This window comes from Dermacentor albipictus, chromosome 2 (genome assembly GCF_038994185.2).
Source record: "Dermacentor albipictus isolate Rhodes 1998 colony chromosome 2, USDA_Dalb.pri_finalv2, whole genome shotgun sequence".
NCBI lineage: Eukaryota > Metazoa > Arthropoda > Arachnida > Ixodida > Ixodidae > Dermacentor > Dermacentor albipictus.
Window position 1 is genome coordinate 99,560,993 of NC_091822.1, and position 19,722 is coordinate 99,580,714.

General features: G+C 43.6%; 1 protein-coding gene across 3 annotated transcripts in view; it reads right to left on the reverse strand.

Annotated features, from left to right (window-relative positions):
• Positions 1-1,817: 1,817 nt before the first annotated feature.
• The window catches only part of LOC135915933 (E3 ubiquitin-protein ligase MARCHF3-like), a 45,234-nt gene continuing 27,329 nt past the window's right edge, over positions 1,818-19,722 (reverse strand). For all 3 annotated transcript variants that reach the window (XM_065449119.1, XM_065449120.1, XM_065449121.2), the window contains exons 5-7: positions 19,352-19,439; positions 3,241-3,443; positions 1,818-2,161 (exon numbers count right to left, since the gene is read on the reverse strand). In XM_065449119.1, the coding sequence (XP_065305191.1) occupies positions 2,104-2,161; positions 3,241-3,443; positions 19,352-19,439 (349 nt within the window). In that variant the 3' untranslated portion in view covers positions 1,818-2,103. The remainder of the gene's footprint in view (positions 2,162-3,240; positions 3,444-19,351; positions 19,440-19,722) is intronic.

Genomic DNA, 19,722 nt, shown 5'->3' on the forward strand with positions numbered 1-19,722 from the left:
CAGTATTTTATAACTTTCTGAAATATTCTTGCCCAGTTTCACAAGAACGTTTGTATTGATCCTTTCCTCCCTCCGTTCTTGAACCTCCATTTCGACAGACTGAAGGTTGGTTGCTCAAAATGTGCTGGTACAAAATTCTGCCTTGTACAGCTGTCTCGCCCATACTGGAAATCAACCGCATCCTTTGGAGCGGATAGAAAGACACCACTGCATCCTCTCCCTCTTCTTTGCTGACTGCATCAACCTTTGAGATAAACCTCGTATATATGCATGCTCGTACTGTATTGGTTTGAGAAAGCGTATCTGCAAAAAATAATAAGGTCAATCCGGCCACCAAGATTCGGGATCATACACGATCAGTTTGGAAAAGTGAAATTGAAGCCAAGGTGCCGCAACTCCTGACTGCATTCCGCCAGAGCCAGTCCCGTCTTGGGACTGCTTTTCTTCACAATATTTATCAATGTAGCTCTCAGAATGTATCGCAGGCTTGCCAATAAAGAAAACATGCAAGGGCATTTGGTGTGCTAAGTACAGTGAAGGCGTACCACGGTGACAGCTCGGATTTGTAGTCAAAATCATGACATTTCGAACTTATGGGAGGGAGAGTTGAAACTGCTTGCCGGTTAGTTTCCTTAGTTTTTTACCTCTTCTGCCCTTACACTCGCTGCCGCTGTTGCAATCAACCGCATTTCTCTCGTGTTTCACTCTCTCTCTCTTTCTTGTTTACTAACGGCATGAAATTTTCAGACAGGCCTCATACATCGGTCCGCATCACCTAAATTTAGAAATAAACTATTTCACTCAAATAAGTTTGAAGGTGTGGTTGGAAAAAAGTTGTTTTCTAAAGATTTTAATTATCCTCAATTCCAAACCGCTATGAACATGTACGAACCGGTTCAAGCCAGTACATTTTGCTTCAGAGCTGAGCCAGAACCGAGCTGGTAAATATCCATGGAAGCCCGAACCCGAGTGCTTTTCAGTTTGACACCCTCAGCAAAGGTGTATATCAAGAGGGGTGAGAGCTGGTGAGTATGAGCGAGCCTGAGCACCAACGAGTGTGATCGACTACACATCCTGCGAGACTATTGGCGAGTGAGTGTGAGCATCGATTCATGCAACTGCATGGCTCTACACCAGCATACAAAGGGCGTTCTTTCGCGTAATATCAGGCTCGTAGGCAATTCAGTTTTTTTTAGTGGCTAATGTCATAGTACGGGCTGACGCACTGAACCTCGCTTACTTTCAGACTTTCATTCCAGTTTCGTTAGATGAGCTCTGTCCTGCCGAAAATCATATTACAGGCTGCTGAATACCGGTACGTCCACAGTGGCATTGCTGGTGCAACCACATGATGATGTGGTTGCACCATCAGTCAATTAGAGCACGCAGACCTATTATTGCAATGAACATACTCCACCTATTGGTCGGTTTCAGGGCGCCAGTAGCAACAGTCTTTAGCCGTATGCTACATTTTTTTTCCATTTCTGCAAAATCAGTGACACAACAGGCTCTCAAGCATTACGTTTGAATAAAAGCGTCGTAAAATGCGACTACCAGTGCTGCGCTAAATTTGCCACGCATATGGTTGTTGTAACAACAGTAACGACTTCCCTCAACAAGCACGGTTGCGTGTTGTCTTGAGATAACCTCGTAATGCAAAGACATCCTCCGCTTTACTAAAACAAATTCTTTGGTATGCAACACATGGCGCTCAGCTAGGACACGGTCGGAAGGTCCGTTTAAAGTAGATAAATTGGAAACCTGCGTATATTATGTAGTAAACTAAAAAACGATTTGCGATTGACAAATGTGACGTATGCGTTTCAACGACGAGCATTTTATTGCACACTCACAGACATACAGACACTCGCCTTAGATAAAGGCAATGTCATCACACGCCTCATTCTTCGATATCCCTCGTAATGTGTTAAACTGTGCAAGTAAATCTAGTAAACGCTTGAAAAACACACACGATCGAGTGCTTATCGATGGAATCTTGAGGTAAAAATGGAAAGCGTACAAAAAACAAGAATTTGCATCTCTTTTCTTTCTTCTTCAGGCCGGCCCCTCTGTTACCATTATTAATCTTGTAAACTTCACAATTTAAGACTCCATGACCACCTCTGAAGTCTCTGGCTTCCTTTTCTTCTTGAAATACATCCTGAAATGCAACGCAGAAACAAGACTGTACTGAAGTGCGTTAACTTATACCGCAAAACCTTCGCACTGAGAGTAATTCGTTGCACCATTGTGCATGAAATTCGTAATCTCGGCAGACCAACTTTTTCTCGACTATGAATGGTAATGCAATCCTGAAGTATTTCCGCTTAGACAACGCCCACCGCTGCAGTGTCTTACGCAAGTGGATGAACATACAACTCTGAACAACGGTCACACGACCTGAATGAGACAGGATGAGATCTTCACGTTCGGTGTGTTTTATAGCGCTGTAAATATGGCAGAATTCTTAAACTAGACAGCCAAGTTTCGTTCCTTGCATAGGAGCAGTTAGTTCAATGAGCGTCTAATAGAAAAAGAACAGCAGATATTCGAACTTTTATTTGCACAATGGACAAAAGACGTGTCTCAAACCACAAATGTGTGCATCCATTGCGAATATTTTCATCGCAGAATTATCACTTAGGCATCATGAGCGCTCAGTATTGTCAAAATAAAATTTTTGTGGCATTTCGTGCCGACTGCTCGCTTATCTGATGTACGTGTGCTGCGACATTGTAAGTCCACACGGCTTCGTGTCAAGCAACGCGCAATGACAATATCTCTATATTGGTTTTCCAGAGATACAGTTGCAAGGTATCACAATGACGAAGTAAAAATACCATGATTATACATTCCTCTTCCCTTGTGCAGTCATTCTTCAGCCCTTCCCGTGCATTCATCTCCAACTAAATAACGTTGGTACTTTTATTCTCAACTCCCTGCCTCTAACCTCGCGCGCAACGCGGGTTCGTATACAAGCACAAACGTTCTGCCTGCCAGAGTTGCTGCTTCTTTCAGTCTATATACTAAAGACTCGTGCTACCTCCACACTTTGCAACAGTGGAGACGTAGCAGAGCTCGTCGTGAAAAGGGTATATTATAGGGAACTTACTTTCTCGATGAACCTCGTAATGCTTACATGCCCAGCTGTATTCCTTACTTTATATTAGCGTGATGAGCGCTCCCAATGACGCATATCTCAGCCGTCATGGATTCGGGCGGTAAGCAGTGGTTCCTTACGCGAAGCAAGCGATGGGCATTAGGATCCACGCAATCGAGAGCAGGCTCAGAAACACGGACGCGTAGAAGGTCAGCACAGTTGGTATCGCTTTGCGCAGCTCCATGGCCCCCAACCAGGCCAAAGGCAGCGTCAGGGCCACGTTCAGGGAGAACACCGCGCCATACACCAGCAGACGCCGCGGTGCGTGAGGCTGGGCGGCCTCCTGTTCGAGCGAGTGAGAAGCAGGGCACGCATGAGGTCGCGCACGTGCAGAAACGCCTATAGCACGTAACTGTTTGAGAGCGAAGATCTCAGGGCCCATTCCTGCAGCAAGCGTCGGCCTAAGCGTATCCCGATACACACTGTGCAATTTCGGATGTGATCCGTCGTAGGACCATTCACATCGGCAGCCGCACTCCACAGGTATTAAAGTACAACTCCGGCGTTTTTTTTAACCACGTTAGGATATTGTCGTTTTCAAATGGCATTGACAGTCCTGTCACTGGCAGGGGATTCAATTTGCTTATAAATTCATCAATAATTTTAAATAAGCAACAAACGAGATACCGAAACAGGTAGCTGCTTCGTGTGACGTCAAGATGAGTCACTTACGTCGCATCCTACACTGCCTTAATGTAAACATACAGAACGCATGCTAAAAAGCAAAACCCATGGAGCACACACTGTGCAATACACACTGTACAACACACTGTGCATACACACTGTGCAATTTCGGGTGTGATCCGTCGTAGGACCATTCACATCGGCAGCCGCACTCCACAGGTATTAAAGTACAACTCCGGCGTTTTTTTTTTTATAACCACGTTAGGATATTGTCGTTTTCAAATGGCATTGACAGTCCTGTCACTGGCAGGGGATTCAATTTGCTTTTAAATTCATCAATAATTTTAAATAAGCAACAAACGAGATACCGAAACAGGTAGCTGCTTCGTGTGACGTCAAGATTAGTCACTGACGTCGCATCCTACACTGCCTTAATGTAAACATACAGAACGCATGCTAAAAAGCAAAACCAACGCCAAAGGAAACGAAGCTCATAATGTCTCCTGACGACACAGGGAGCTTTTAGAGAGTTTCCGAACTAGACAGCGGCAGTTTAAACCGCGATTTCAGTGACAGTGGTGGTGTAGTCTCTAACGTCACAAACACAGAGTGGCCAGCAGAAAATCATGAGTCGGGAACGCAACCAATCTTCAAAATTCATTTATAGGAATAATAAATTACTTGCAGATATATAGTTTGGCACTGATAATCAGAGTTCAAAAGAGAAGATGCATTCAAAATTTATTAAGATCAGTGGACATCGAAAAATCGCCGGAGTTGCCTGCAACAGAATATGCCGCAAGCGGTACCTAATCGCACGCCGCGCATACGACAAAATTGCTGAATATTGCCGCGCAACTGCCGCGTTGGTAGGAAGACCGCAACCAATGACAGCGCCGGTAGCATGAACGTCATGGCCACGTGGAAGACCCAGCGAGGCGGGGCTGGCGAGCGGGCGCCTCGCCGCTCCGACCATGCCTGTGCTTAACTTTGTTTTTCTCCCTGGGCGAAACGCTGGCCTCTTTCGCCTTTGACGGCGGCTTATAAACCGGGTACAATTGTTTCTTACACAAAATAACTTATTGGATAAAGTGACCTTATTGAATAAAGTGAATAAGAAAACGTTGTGTGAAACAGTAAATCAATTGCGTGATTTCTACTCGGAAGCAGTCAGCTCAGACGTGCTGCAATCGTCTCTATACGAAGCGGTTAGCCAGACTGGCGTGTTTACTCATCGTTACTAACGGTGTCGGGAAAAGTGATTGCTTTTTAACTTAAGTGGAACAGAAATGTTCCGAAATATTCAGACATTGATTGTTCTGACGAACTTCGGCGCCTTATTACAAGCTGCGGACGCATCGCAAGGGCCGCCGAGCTAGGCATGCACAGTCTCCCAGCGATCGCAAGCTCGTCTGGCATGCTCGTTCGCTTCCGTCGGCGTCGATGAAATAAAATGTACTGGAATTTAAGCGCGGTATAAGTGTGTGCGTGTTGTGCCGAGTAACACAGGCGCTTCGATATACGAGCTGCAAGCGATCGCGTCACAAGCGCCACAGGTGTCGGAGGTGTCGGATTCGATGGCCGAGCGAGCTACCCTTATGAAAATGGATTTAGAGTTCCTTTAGAACTCCTAATGAGTTCCTATGGAGTCAAAAGGGACTCTATAGGAACTAGCGATCTATAGAGTCGTCTGCATAGAATCTCTATCAGAAGTCTATAGAAACCTTTCTATAGAAACAAGTCATTTCACACACAATAGATGTTCTATAGAGGGTGTATTGACGTCCTATGTACTGAATTCTATAAAGTAATTTTTATAGAATGTCTTTAAAACTTCTAACGCGACCTGTCTATAGAATGGCTCTCCATTCGTTCTCTATAAATGTTCTATAGAGATTGTATTGATATCATATGTACTAAATTCTGTAAATTATGTCTATAGAAAGTTTTTAACACTTCTAATGCGGCTTGTCTATAGACTGACTCTCCATTCACGCTCTATAAGCAGTCTATAGCGGGTTTATTGTCATCATATGTACAATGTTCTATAAAATAATGTCTATAGAAAGTTTTTAACACTTCTAATGCGACTTGTCTATAGACTGACTCTCCATTCACCCTCCATAAATGTTCTATAGAGGTCGTATTGACATTTTATGTACCAAATTCTATAGAAAAAATTTTATAGAACGTTTTCTGAAACGTTCTATAGAGGTCGTATTAACATATTATGTGCCAAATCCTACAGAAAAATGTTAATAGAACCTTTTCAGAACTTCTAATGCGGCCTGTCTATAGAATGGCTCTACATCCTCCATAAAAGTTCTATAGAGGCCGTGTTGACATCTTATGTACCAAATTCTATAGAAAAATTTATAGAACGTTTTCAGAACTTCTAATGCGGCGTGTCTCTAGACTGGCTCTCCATTCCCGTTCTAAAAGTGTGCCATCATATGGCATACGTACTGAGTTCTGTAAAGGAACGTTTATAGGAAATTAAACAAGCTAAAGTGCGGCCTGTCTAAGAACGGCTCTATATTTTCACTCTATAAACAGTACCCAGTATCCAGTGCATCGCCGGATTATGGGTCCAGTGCCGCGCGCTGGATGCATGGGGCGCTGGGCAAGCGCGGCGTACTGGGAGGCGCTGGTTACTGGTGCGAAAAACAGCTCTAGCGCGTTAAATACGCGGTGCCTGGACACCGTATGTATTTTTTTTTGAATACAGAAAGCAACAGATAGCGTTTTAGTACAATATAAATCGAAAAAATGAACATGTAAAAACAGAAGTGCTCTGACCAGGATTCGATCGTCGTACCTGCAGATCCCCAGCCCGGCTCATTACCGCTACGCCACGCCAGCATACGGACATGGGCGGATAATTTAGCTTATCAAAATCGAGAAGCAGTTTTAGTTTCACAGAGAGAAGTCTTGCACAGACGTGGTAGATGCGCTATCGGCCAGCAACTAAAACTCACGCCTGTACCACAAAGAAAAATTTGCTCTCCGTATTCAATAGTGTGCTCGGAAGTGCCATAACATCGACTGCGATTGGTATTTTATGCTATCTTCGGCTGGTCGTTTCTGAGCGCTCTGGAGCGCTCTCGCGAGCGGCGTTGTCTTCGGCTGGTTGAAAGAGGGTTCGCGCCCTGCGTTCGGCTGGTTCTTCTCGATTGCTCTGCTCTATCTTGGAGCGCTCTGAGGCGCTCCGAGCGCTGTCGTCGGAGCAGTCATCGAAATTGAAACGTCATCGCAGCGCCGCGTCGCTGCTGTTGGCGACGGCCCACCGTAACCTTGGCAACCTAGGCCACTGCATGTTGGCGTCTCGACGAACGCTCTTCCCGCCGGCACGTCCGCCGGTTTTTCCGGCAGCGCCGGGAGCTTTGGATAGGCGAATCATCGGACGTTGGCAGTAGTCACGTGGCTTCGCATTAGCAATTTCTTCCTCCGAGAGCGAATCGCACGTTTGGCTTGCGCGCTTGTCCCCTACCTCTGAGCTCGGGAAACGACCGATCTACCCGACTCTGCTTCGGGGCATACAGGCGACCAGTCGAAGATACCATCAGCTTCGAAAAAAGTACTAAATGAACCACCGACCCGGGACGCTGCATGAATGGGCTGTTACTGCCGATTTCGATAGCCGTTTCTTGTTCTTCACGCGAGGGGTATGCAATGTTTTCTTAGTTCAGTGATGCCTTTCAGTCTACACGTCTGTCTAGCCATATATATCCGTCAGAAAAACGCAGGCTAGTGCTGGGAGCCTTCGGCGACAGCACATATACCTGCGTTTATGATGCGTCACATCGGCGCTCCTCACTTCTTTTGCTGGCACTGTAGACATGAAAAAATTGTTTATTTAAAAGCACCGATGCGAAATCTGAAATATAAAGTAATTTATCCTTTTTAGACTTCTTGATTCTTGAGGTTAGACGCGCCGATAGCGTGCAGACGGACTCGGCGGATACGCTATGCCTAAGCTTCGATGGGGACTGATCTCGGCGCGGGTAGCTGGCGAAAGCTAAAATGCGTGTATTTGAGCCTCAGAACTCTTTTTAGTACAATAGGGAAAGTGGAGCGCACGAATCGCCTCAGCCTTGTTATCAGTGCGATAATATCAAGCAGCGGTAGGCTTCGAACTCGGGGTCCGTTCGAGCGCGCCTGAACGACTTCTGGATTTCATGTCCACTCCACAACACTGCGACAATGGCGATAACTCCCAGTCATACGTTACGTGCGAACTACTAAAAAAGCGGCGTCCTCTGCGTTTGCGTGGTTTCGTTAAAGAATTTAGCTGTCCGCCCTGTCAAAAGGCAAAATGCAAAAAACGAAAGTGATTTTCAGTGTCACATCTGCAGGAATAAACAAGGCAGCTCACGCACCTTTATTACATGCTGCGACACGAAATAGTTCTATGACCCTAAGATATAGCGTTATTTAGGACAAGAGACTAGTATCAAGCCATGAAATTGTATAAAGCATTTAATATTCAGCAGCGCTCGTCCTTGCGTGCTGGAGCCAGCGCGGCACAAACACAACCAGCGCCGTTTCCAATGCGAGCGTCTCTTCCAGTGTGACCCAGCTCTTATCCAGCGTTCTCACTGGTCTCGAGTGAGTCCCAGCGAGCGCCAGCGTACCCAGTGCGATCCAGTGCTTAAAAAAAAGAAAGAAAAAGAAGAAAGAAAAACGCGCTGGTTTCACACTGGAAGGCATTGGAAGACGCTGGTTCTTGCAATCGGCATTTCGGAGGTTTTTTACTATCAAGTAAGAGCATCGTTAAAAAGACACTCATTGACCAAGGCAAACATCACACTAATCGAAATTAGGAAAACCAAAGAAATATAACGGAAGCGCGCATTGTGGTTTATATCGCATATGCAGGTAAATCACAAAGATGTATACCAAGAAGCAAAACTGCGCCTTAGCAATCGCGTTATATCTATTTGCTGGCATGCTGTGACTGCAGCACTTGGGGCGGAAACAGGTCGAACGCCGCCGCACATTTCTGGCACATACCACTCAAATGCGACAAATGCACGCTGCAGAAACGATTTTTTTTTTCAAGGAATCTTGAAAAGTCACAGACCACATGAGCGCGATCCGCGCATGATAAGCGCATCGCCACGAAAGCAAGATAGGGAACACATAAGCGTAACCTGTGCCTCACGGGTAAAATTAAACATCATCGTATATACGTTGCTGTGCGACGGACACAAGCGCACGGAAACATCACACACTGCGCACGTGTACCTCCGAGGTTGTGTCGACAATTTCTGGGCTACATTTAAACGACAGCAGGAAGTTATTTCAATGAGAAACGAAGTGAGGGCACAGGCACTGCAGGTAACGGCTGCGCATAAAGTCAGTTAGGGTTTTAAGGCCAGTGACCGAGGTTGAAATCGTTAAAATCACACCGCAGCGATAGCTTACACAGGGTAAATTGTGGAGATCTTGAAGGCCATGCTTTTTGCTGACTACATGTGGCATAAGCGATTCAAAAGCAAGAATACTGCATGTAATTTATTTCTGCCCTAAACTATAGCACACAATATGAGCATGTCAATGTTTCTTCTTGTCTAGCAACATATGTATGTAGTTCGGCTCAAAGGCCGGCTCAAAACGGCACAAAACCTGCTGTAGTGGGTATTATTGTAGGAATCACGGAGGCCACAGCAGCCGCACTATTATACAGACGGCGTTGGCGGCGCCGGTATTTTCGTATTCAACGCGACAGGTAGAATACGAAGATACGGCGTGTTGTTATTTTTCCGTCTTCAACGATTGTTGTGCGAGCTGCGTCGATGTGTTTGTTTGATCGTGTGTTATTAGGTTTGCTGTAATGAAATGAGACGTAGTTCGCGAGCACGAAAGTGCCAGAAGATGGCTTGAGTCTCGCTGTAAGCACGCCGTATGCGTGGCGCGCCAGCTAAATGTGGATCAACGATTTTCATGCCATGGAGTGCGTTCCCTTTGTCTCCGCTTGTGTTCGTGGAAAGTTTGGTGGACGGCGCAAAGAAGTAATGCGTATTATTAGCGCGCCTCAGCTCGTCCACTACCCACTGGCTTGTTTACTGCAAGTAACATCGCAGACGCATCACTGGAAACTTGGAGAGTGCCTTTCGACCTCGTCGTACTGTTGAAACGGTAAGCAATCGTGCTCGCCAACTACACGTGCGTTCATCCGTGTTGTGTGTGCTTCCCGTGTGTGTATAGAGTGCCTTGCGAACGTAGCAAGTGGAACACCCACGACAACAGTGAACCCTGTGCTGATACTTGCTACGCGCTGGTTGTAAGAATTGTGTACGCAACTCTATTGCCACAGTGCGGAATTGATAATCCTGATAAGCGTTTGCTTCCCCTGAGAAAAGTTTCGGAAATCGTGTTCGCCTTGTGCAGTTGTGCGTGAGCTCCCGCCTGTCTGCTAAAGTTGCATAGTAACGACCCGTCTACCTCTTCATCGATCCTTTCTTCAATGACGTTTCCTCACTTATAAATGCTTCGACGTTGTGCACAATCTCTGCTTACGAGGTTTTTGGCTAACGAACAGTTCTAAGAAAAAAATGTAAGCCAATCACAGCTTGCCACTAGTACAGCTTTATTTCCAAGGCAAGATGTGTTTACATAACTGACTTAACTAAGCATAAAAGGGGAACGTTGCCTATACTAAGTAATGGAAAAAAAAAACATTAAGTTTAGATTGTAATCTGCTGCTGCGGTGCGTCCAAAACTTTATTTGATGTAGAGGTCCGCATTGTCATGACATTCGATGATTTCAAGCATTTGCTCTCTTTCCACATTAGTGCAGACATTATTTTCGTGACTCTTTTAGGTGCTGATTGCATGTTTTCACGATATCACAGCTTTATTGTGCCACTGCTATAAGCTAACATAGAATTGATTTTGTAGTGGCGAGGCCGTGACCCACAACATAAACTACAAGATCGAGGAGCCCCAAGAAATGCAGACCCTGTGGATATATGACTGCAGCAGCATGGCATGTGATCTGGATGGTCATGACAGGTGTGTATGAAATGTATGAATAAAGGAAATTAAGACATCCACCCGTTCGTAGCGGCTGAAATGAAATGTATGTGTTCCAAAAAGGGGGCTTGGTGTCATTCATGGTGAAGTTTGTCAACACATTACTTAATGCAGCATACTAAAGAGACTAAATATTTATGCAACCTTATTGAACTTGCTACCTATTAGTGTGCATAGCCATTATGCCCACATGATTGTGTTCTGTATAAAACTATACCCAACCATTCCTGATGTTTAGTATTTCTTTTGCGTAAGTTGCTTGCCTGCAAGTTACAAATATTTTTTGCTTTGTACATAGTGTATTTATGACTTTTTATTGGGGTTTTATACTTTGAAAACTATTTCCTATGCAGTACCCCTATTTGCATAATTTTTTTTCTGTTTGTGCGACAATCTCGTGCAGTTTTCTGTGCGTGTAGGAATTCGAAGGGTAGTGGACTAAATATGTCACAGGTCTAAGCACGTAGTGTGCACATCTTTGTTTATCATTGATATCTTTACAGTTACTTCTCTGTTCCCATAGTAACAGCCACTGCAAAATACACATTTGGTGAGCTTTAATTTCTTGAAAATTAATATGAAGGTCAGTATTTACTAAGCTGCATTTACTTCTGTAGTACATAGGCACAGACTGATATGGATACCTTGTGACCTACACAGGATGCCTTTTTTGTTTGTTGCATTAAATATGGGGGCTCACCCACACCTCTTACTATATATGTGGTATGCCTCATCGATTTCACTTGTCAGTTTTTACGGTGGATGAAAACAGATGAACGATTGTAATCCAACATGAAGCCCCGTTGTGGAAATGTACGGCCAAGTTGGATGACCATACTGGTCTTTTAAATGAAATATGGTGAGCCCTTATACACATGAGAAGATACCGGCCAGTTTGCCCTATGTACGCTTGACCACATGTGAAAGGGATACAGTGCACTCACTGCCTGTGACACACGACAAATTTGGTGGTATCTTTCACCGAGCAAGCCTCCCTTGCCTGCTTGCCTTTCTCAATTCTCTTGCACACTGCTGTGCATATGGCACCCTGACAAGAAAGGCTTGCTTAGATACCACTAAATTTGTCTTGTCTGTCAGGGGTAGTGTAGTCTATTCTTGTGATATGTGTATATTTGGTCAAATGTACATGCAACAGATTGGCCGGTGCCTCAACACGTACCTAAGACAGCACCATAATTCACTCCCCGGATCAGTATGTTCGTCCCACTTGACCATGCACCGATGGGACTGGGGATGCGTGCCAGATTTAGACTGTTCATCTGTTTTGTTCAGCTGCGGCAACCAATTGACCAACAACATCGCTGAGGAATGCCACATAAAAAGACTGGGTCACAATCTGTTTACTGAATTGTCCGCAACCTTCGTAGTAACAAATTTGTTTGTTGCAACTAGTTTTAGGCACGTTATTTCTTGTTAAATTTTCTGCTTGACCTATAGAGCAGTTATGCAATCAGTTTTCAAAGTTACTTGATTAGTATAATTTTTGTTTTCTGTTTTTCACATGCCAGGTTGCAAGAAGGACCCTTTTTAATTAAAACTGAATTAACTTTTCAATTGCAATTGGGCAGTCTTATTGCGTTTAGGATACATATCAGTGTACATACCCGTACTAGATTAGAAACTAATTGTTTCAATAACTCAAAAAGCACGAATATACTGTGTCCATTGTATCTGACAGTGACATCGCGACTGTGTTGCAAATACCACAAATTGGCAGTTATCCATCATAGTTTGCGAAAACAACTTAAAACATTATTGTTCCCCATACAACGCATACTTAGATGCATCATCATGATTGCCCAAGCTCCACGTGAGAAACTTATTATTCGCATATTAAGCATAGTACATACCAACTATGGCTAATAGCGGATGGAATATTAATTTTGTCTACCGCTCAGCAATAGAAGCCAGTAGGTCATTCCCTTCTTTTCAAAAAAAATTTTTTCTATGCATAGTGTGACATCTGTATGGGTGTATGGCTGTATAGCTCATGGGTGTTCCTGCTTGCTTATGTTATAAATGGGAATGTGTTGTCATTGCAAGATGAGATTAATGTGTGACTAGGCTGTTGTCGTTCGGAGATGCTTTTTGTCATCAGCAATGATATTCTACTGCCAGGCACATTGGCCCAGTGCTGATGTCACCGAATCTTGAGAAAGTAAAAATATTCTCAAAAGTGATTCTCAAAAGAACTGCCACTGTTTGGCAGAGTGGTGGGGAGGTGGGGCGTTCTGCCACCTTTCTGTTATAATTTTTTTCTGAAATACTGAAATGAAACTTAGCATAATGCTATAACTATATAGATATTTGTGGCATGTTTGTGCCTGCTAATACATTATGACTGAATGTTCATTACACCTTTTGAAAATTAATTTCAATTTTATTTTCCAGGCTCCACCGTCGCCGTTACTAGACGGACCAAATGAGGCCAAAAACTAGCCTTTCCTCGCTCCATTCCTGGGAAGTGAAATAGCAGGTGATCATGTAAGAATGAACTTGCAACCATGTGGGCAGTAGCCAAAGCTCCCTACAGTTCATGCTGGTGGTGGAATGATAAGGCAAACCGCAATATTTATTTGTTTACTTATTCACTTAATATTTATTTATTCATATCTCATGAATACTTTGCAGTTTTTTTAGCAAGGAGTCGGGTAAAATAAAGAAATATTGTTGCATCAAAGTAAACGTTATTTGAAAAAGCATAATTCACGTAGCTCGAATGCATGGAAACTGTAAATTTTGAAGAAACAGAGCAGTAAGGTTAACAAATCTTATATAACAAAAAATGAGATCACATTTCTGTTGGACCTAATACCATAATTTAATCTGTCAAATTAGAGATACCATATGCTGCTCTAATATACAATCACTAATTTATGAGTAGATGCGCGAAACTCTCAAACGTTGCAACAATTTCATGTAAGCTGTAAATTCATATATACAGTTTGTTGACTTTAGACATAGCAGATGGAGTCTGCAGAACTATGATATCTCTTTCCGGCACAGAGACGGGGATTAGTAAGCTTCGTGGTGTTATTTTTCTTAAACCTGCCAAATAGTTCTTCCTGCAACAGGTAGAATTCTCAAATGCCGCAAACTTAATTCAAATTAATGCTGTGGTTGTCTCAAAAGTATTTCTGTATTTTGGATGTATTTGAGTAGGAAAATTTACAGAATTAACGAACTTGTGCTAGCTCTTTTTTTTATTTACAGTTGCAAACTAAGTCCTATTCCTTCAAGTTTTGCTATTTTCAGCAAATTTTAATAAAAATTGATGGTGTTAATGTAAAAACTATAATTTAAACATTTTTAAATGTATCAAACCTCATCAAATTTGGTTGCATAGTTGCCGAGAAAAACGATTTTACTGTTCATGTGCATTACATAGGAGCTCCTGAGCTAAATCTCTTTTTTAGTCATTGCGTGTGTCGGTCTGGTTTGTATTTCTCACCCTAATTAGAATATTGGCTCTGATCTCAAAATTGTTTCCCTTACAACGAAATACAAGCTTTTAAACTTTTTACGATATATGCTGTAATGCTCTATGATAACCCCAGTTTGCCACATTTTTGCAGGGCCTACCAATGCTAATTTTACACATAAACATAGACTAAAATGCTGTGTTGTTTCGGTATATGGTGTACTTATCTGTGAAAGCCATTATTTGCCACATTTATGCAGCGACTGCAAGTGTTATTTTTGCTCAGACTAAAATGCTGTGTCGTTTCGTCAGGCTGACACAACATTGCAGTGCACATTCATATCAGTCTATTTTCAGGCTTTAGTATCCAAACGTTCAATGTGCACTGCTGGAACAGGCACTCCTTTTGCAGTTTTAATGGTATGGTTTCTTGTCCTAGTCAAGCCTGTTATTGCCAGGTGTCAACTGTAATCAAGTCTGCCACTGATTCTTTTACCTCATGTTTCGTGTGTTTGCACCACCAGCTTGACCTGAGAAGCATGTTGGCAGCTACAGTTTGTGTGTTGCAAGTTCTAGTCTGAAGTGTGTATGTCACATAAATGAAGCATGTATCTAGTCTGAAGTGCAATAAACATTTCAAACTGAATACTTCGTGGTTGTAGCACCAATTATTTTGCCACTGCATTTACTGTAGTCCTTATTGCCTACAGTAGAACTGTGGTAAATTGCAAGTACTTTACACACATCGGCCTAGCTTTTATAGGCATTTGCTTGTAGGGACTCTAAAGCAACTGCATAGAAATATTCTATAGAATTTTTGTCTTTAGCATCTCTAAAGCAACTCGATAGAAATATTCTATAGAAATTCGTCTTTAGCATCTCTAAAGCAACTCGATAGAAATGTTCTATAGAAATTTGTCTTTAGCATCTCTAAAGGAACTCGATAGAAATATTCTATAGAAATTTGTCTTTAGCATCTCTAAAGCAACTCGATAGAAATATTCTATAGAAATTTGTCTTTAGCATCTCTAAAGTAACTCGATAGAAATGTTCTATAGAAATGTGTCTTTAGAGTTCCTATAAGAATGCGGTGGCCAAATAACTTTTGAAACTCTATAGGAAAATTCTATAGGCAATCAAAATAAACACAATAGAGTTCTATAGAGAAAGTTCAAAAGACTTTCTAAAAAAACACATTAAAAATTTTTGTAAGGGTATGCCTGCCGGCTCCTAGCCATCGGCGGCTGATAACGGAGCCCGCACTGCGAACGCGGCCTTGCGGTAACGTGTGTACGGTGTTGACATAGACGTGTTTATGTTGTCATCGTTAGTTTCAAAAAAGAGAGCATGCAAATACGCTTGCGTTCACTTTCTGTTCGAACTTACGCAGCATTCCAGCTTCTACGCAGAGGCGCCGGTTCTCGGCGAAGCTATACGCGCCGCTCCTCATTCGTACCATGTGTCCCGAATCGTCGCATGCGGCTAGTTAAAGTGCCTCAACAGAGAGACCTTAGGCTAGTCGGTTGCGATGCGCCGTACGACGGATCGCCCTTAAAATCGCAGCATGTGTCGGCGCTTAAGAGAGAAAACGAGCGAACGCGGAGAGCATCGCGGGTTCGGAATACGTGAGGAGGAATGCGGATGATGATATATGATCTAAGGAAAGGAAGGACGCTTGATAGGAATGCGGACACAAGGGTTCAGAAGAGAAAGCGGAAAGTGTGGGCGGTCTACGGGGAAATAAAGCGCTGGCGTGGGCTTCGGACTCACTGCGCATGCGCTACTTCACCTCAGGCGCCGCCGCTTGAGAATGCTCTCTGCGAGAGCCACGCGTTCCCTTGTTCACGCTTTCTTTCTGAACAGTGAGCGACGCAAGCGGTGGGAATGCTTGGTCTACCGCTGCTGGTAAACGGGTTGCCTCAGCAGAGGCTAAGCGCCGCCGCCGAAAGCACCTTGTCCTTCACAATCAAATTATTTCCCTTAATATATCGCGAATTCAAAACACCTAAACTGCTGCGCTCGAAATTAGCATTACGGAGTATTGTTAGAGAGGTTTAGTATAGCGTAAAATCCTTGCGTTAGCGTTAGCGTGCGACGCAACGCTAACGCAAAGAAAGACTGCACTGCGCGGCACAAGGCAGTGTTTTAGAATAGCGGAACGGAGAAAAGCGTTAACGTTAACGCAAACAAATACAGCGCCATCTAGATGTAAAAACACAAAGTACTGGAAAGCCAAATCCACACGAAATGTCGAGCTTATCCAATGCCGAATGCGCAAGTGTGTCCCTAAGTCAAGCTTATCGAAAGCCACAGTTGCTGCGTTAATTACGCATGTAGGTGTTTGGTTTGAGCGTTGTTTTGTCGAGAGTCGCGAAACACACCGATTATTCTTGGCATGCCGCGATCGAGTGTTCTGTGGGACCCATATTGCGTGTCCTATTTAAGTTGGGATGACATAGACGCCCTCATGCTTCGGGAACGAGAGCGACCGCGCAGGTTCTACGTGTCCTCAAGAGCCGCTCAACATCGAAGCTATTCCGGAGGGGACGTTTCGCCGGCAATTTCGCTTCCAGAAAGCGGATTTCCCACTTCTTTCTAATTTTTTTTTTCTGCGACGGACGCTCACCTTGACGTCCGTCCGAATGGCTTCAAGGCGAAAACCTCCTTCACGAGGTTTATATCGTCGTCGTTGGTAAAACGCACACGCATTGTGACGACAGCACCGACCACACTGTTGTGTTTTGCCGCGGAAAGCGTGACATGCATCAGCTTAACATGCGGCTATACAACAAGCGAACGAGCGAAATACACTTGGGCGCCATCTCGAGGCGGATACAGCAAACATGAGCAAACATTAGCAAACCCTCTCGTTAAGCCTACTGCGCCGCTAATCGAGAACGTATATCGTAAACAACGCCCATTTGTCACCTGTGCGCCACTTTCGAAGCATCATCACACAAATTTAAAGCAAATACGAGCATTAGTGGGGAACGAATGAGCCGAACAGTGCAGGCCGACGACTCGATAGATCCGAAGCGGCAGCTCTCACTTCGACTGGCGCCGCCATGTTGCCGTGCGTAAGGCTCCCCTTGCGTGCGTTAGCGTTCACCGCTAAATCTCGAAAATAGCGTACGTACGTAAGAGCTCCAGCACCGTTTACGTATAGCGCATGCGCAGTGTGGTGCACGCAACGCTAACGCTAACTCTTTGCGTTTGCTGCTTTACGCTATACTAAAACTGCCTAAAATTGTAATTGTCGGATGATTTTTCTGGTGGCAAGAGCATCGAGTGACACTCTTGTTTCTTGTGCAGCGCTTCCGGTTCACTTCCTCAGAGGAGGGAGGCAATTCATTATAGATGAGCAAAATTTCGAAAAAAGCAGTACATACAAAATGCACGGGTTTCATTAGAAATATCATATCAGATCATAAGTTTAGTTACAAGTCAAGTTACTGAAGTGTCAGGAATAATTAGAAATAATTAGAAATCACTGAGACGACCACGAACGAAATTCAAAATAAATCTGCAAAATAAAAAAAGTACAGTCAAAAATTCATGGCTACATTTTACATATAATATCAGAGCATAAAATAGTTACAACTTGAGTTACTGAAATGTTTGGAATAATTAGAATTAATTAGACATCACTGAAGCAACTGGGGATGAAATTCGAAATAAAATTTATTATACCATTATTGATAAATATATAAAAGCGTACGTTCAGTTACAAGTCCAGCTACTGATGTCTCTGGAATAATTAGAATTAAGAGTTGCTGATTACCACACATCAAAGCACAAAATCGTAGATTTTAGAGACCCGCCACGTGAATCAGACTTTGGCGAAATTCCTGGAAACCCGGAAGTAAAAAGCGAGAGTAATGGCGTCACTAATGGCGTACGACACAAGAAGGTGGTATGATATTTAACCGGCTAATTAATGCAGAACAGTTGCCTCCCACTTCAGCTCGCGCGTTGCGTTCGCTTAAAGGGACACAAAAGTGAAAAGTGATTTCTTCTGCATCAGTAAATCACCGTTCTACAACACCAAAAACACCACTCTTACAACGATGAGACGTTTGGTAAGCCAGAAAAAGCGCAAGAACGAAATACGGGTGGCGACGCCTACTTAAGTTCACGCACCTGGGGGCTGTGACGTCATGGATTTTGATGGCATCTTCTAGGGCCTACTAATTATATATAGCGGTACAGATTGACTACATTGTGTTCTAAAGGAACCAAATATTAAACATGCCAAGTTTCGGGTACCTTTATTCAGCCAACGCGGCCCAAATGCGCAAACAAACTTTCGAATCCCTGACGTCACGCTGGCGTACCGGCGCTGGCGTTTCGGCGCGAAATTCAAATACTGATACTTGGACCTTCATTTTCTCGTCTAATATTCAAACTAGTTTCTTGAAATGACTGCCTGCAGGGTTCTCAAACAATGCTTTATTAGTCTAAACTGATTTATTGTTTCCCTTTAGTGTCCCTTTAAGGTTAACCTAAAGAACACCAACGCCGAGGTTCGAGTGCCACTAAGAGGCATCTAAGTCAATGATTAGGGTCGCTAATCGAATTTTTATGTTGTTTCTTCACAAAATTACATTAATATTGCATCTACAGCTAATAATATGGTATAATGAATATTTGTACGGTATGGTAATATACTAACGAACGATACATTGATAATGTGCATATTACCGAGTAGCGAACATTCTTTTTTTTTTGCTTTCTTTGAATTTCTCCTACTGGTAATTAAGCATGGCTTGTTGACGTTTGCATATGAAAATACACATGTTTCACAAAAGAAAACAAGCACGCCGAAGAAGAAGCACCGTATCATCGTAAGTTACGCCAGAGGAGTCATTGGAAAACAGGGCGAATGGTATGCGGAAGAAGGTATGAAACGATGCGCGCAGTTCGTTTCGTAAATCTTGTTCTACCTGCCATTCTTCTTTTGCTTCCAAACCATGGCTATACCCTTCCATAACATCATAAACTAACCCCATTTTTCCAGAAAGTCAGTAAAGAAAGCCTACCTACGCTTGGCCTTCCCATTGGAGGGTGCACGTGCAAACAATGCTTACCGGTGCGCTCGGCACACATGGAGCGGGAAGGACCAGCTTCAGGTAGGAAGAGCGTCGCTTCCACTCGACCGAGGTCTTCAAGAACTCGCTGCGTTCAATAGGCAAACATTTTTAGTCGTCATGCTAGTCATTCCTGCAGGGTCCGCCTCAAGCGTAACACTTCAGCTTTGCCGATCAAGTATCTAATTCGAACTGTCTTCCTAAGCCAAAGCTGGCAGTGGCAACCCCCATTCACCAGGGCGCGTTGCGGGACTATGACTGTTTGCTAAAGTTATTAGGCGTTGTAAAGCAGAAAAACGGAAGAATGCAGGAAACATAGCGGACAGAGTTCAAAGTGCTGTTCTGTTTTCACCTCAAGAGAGCGCTCTGCA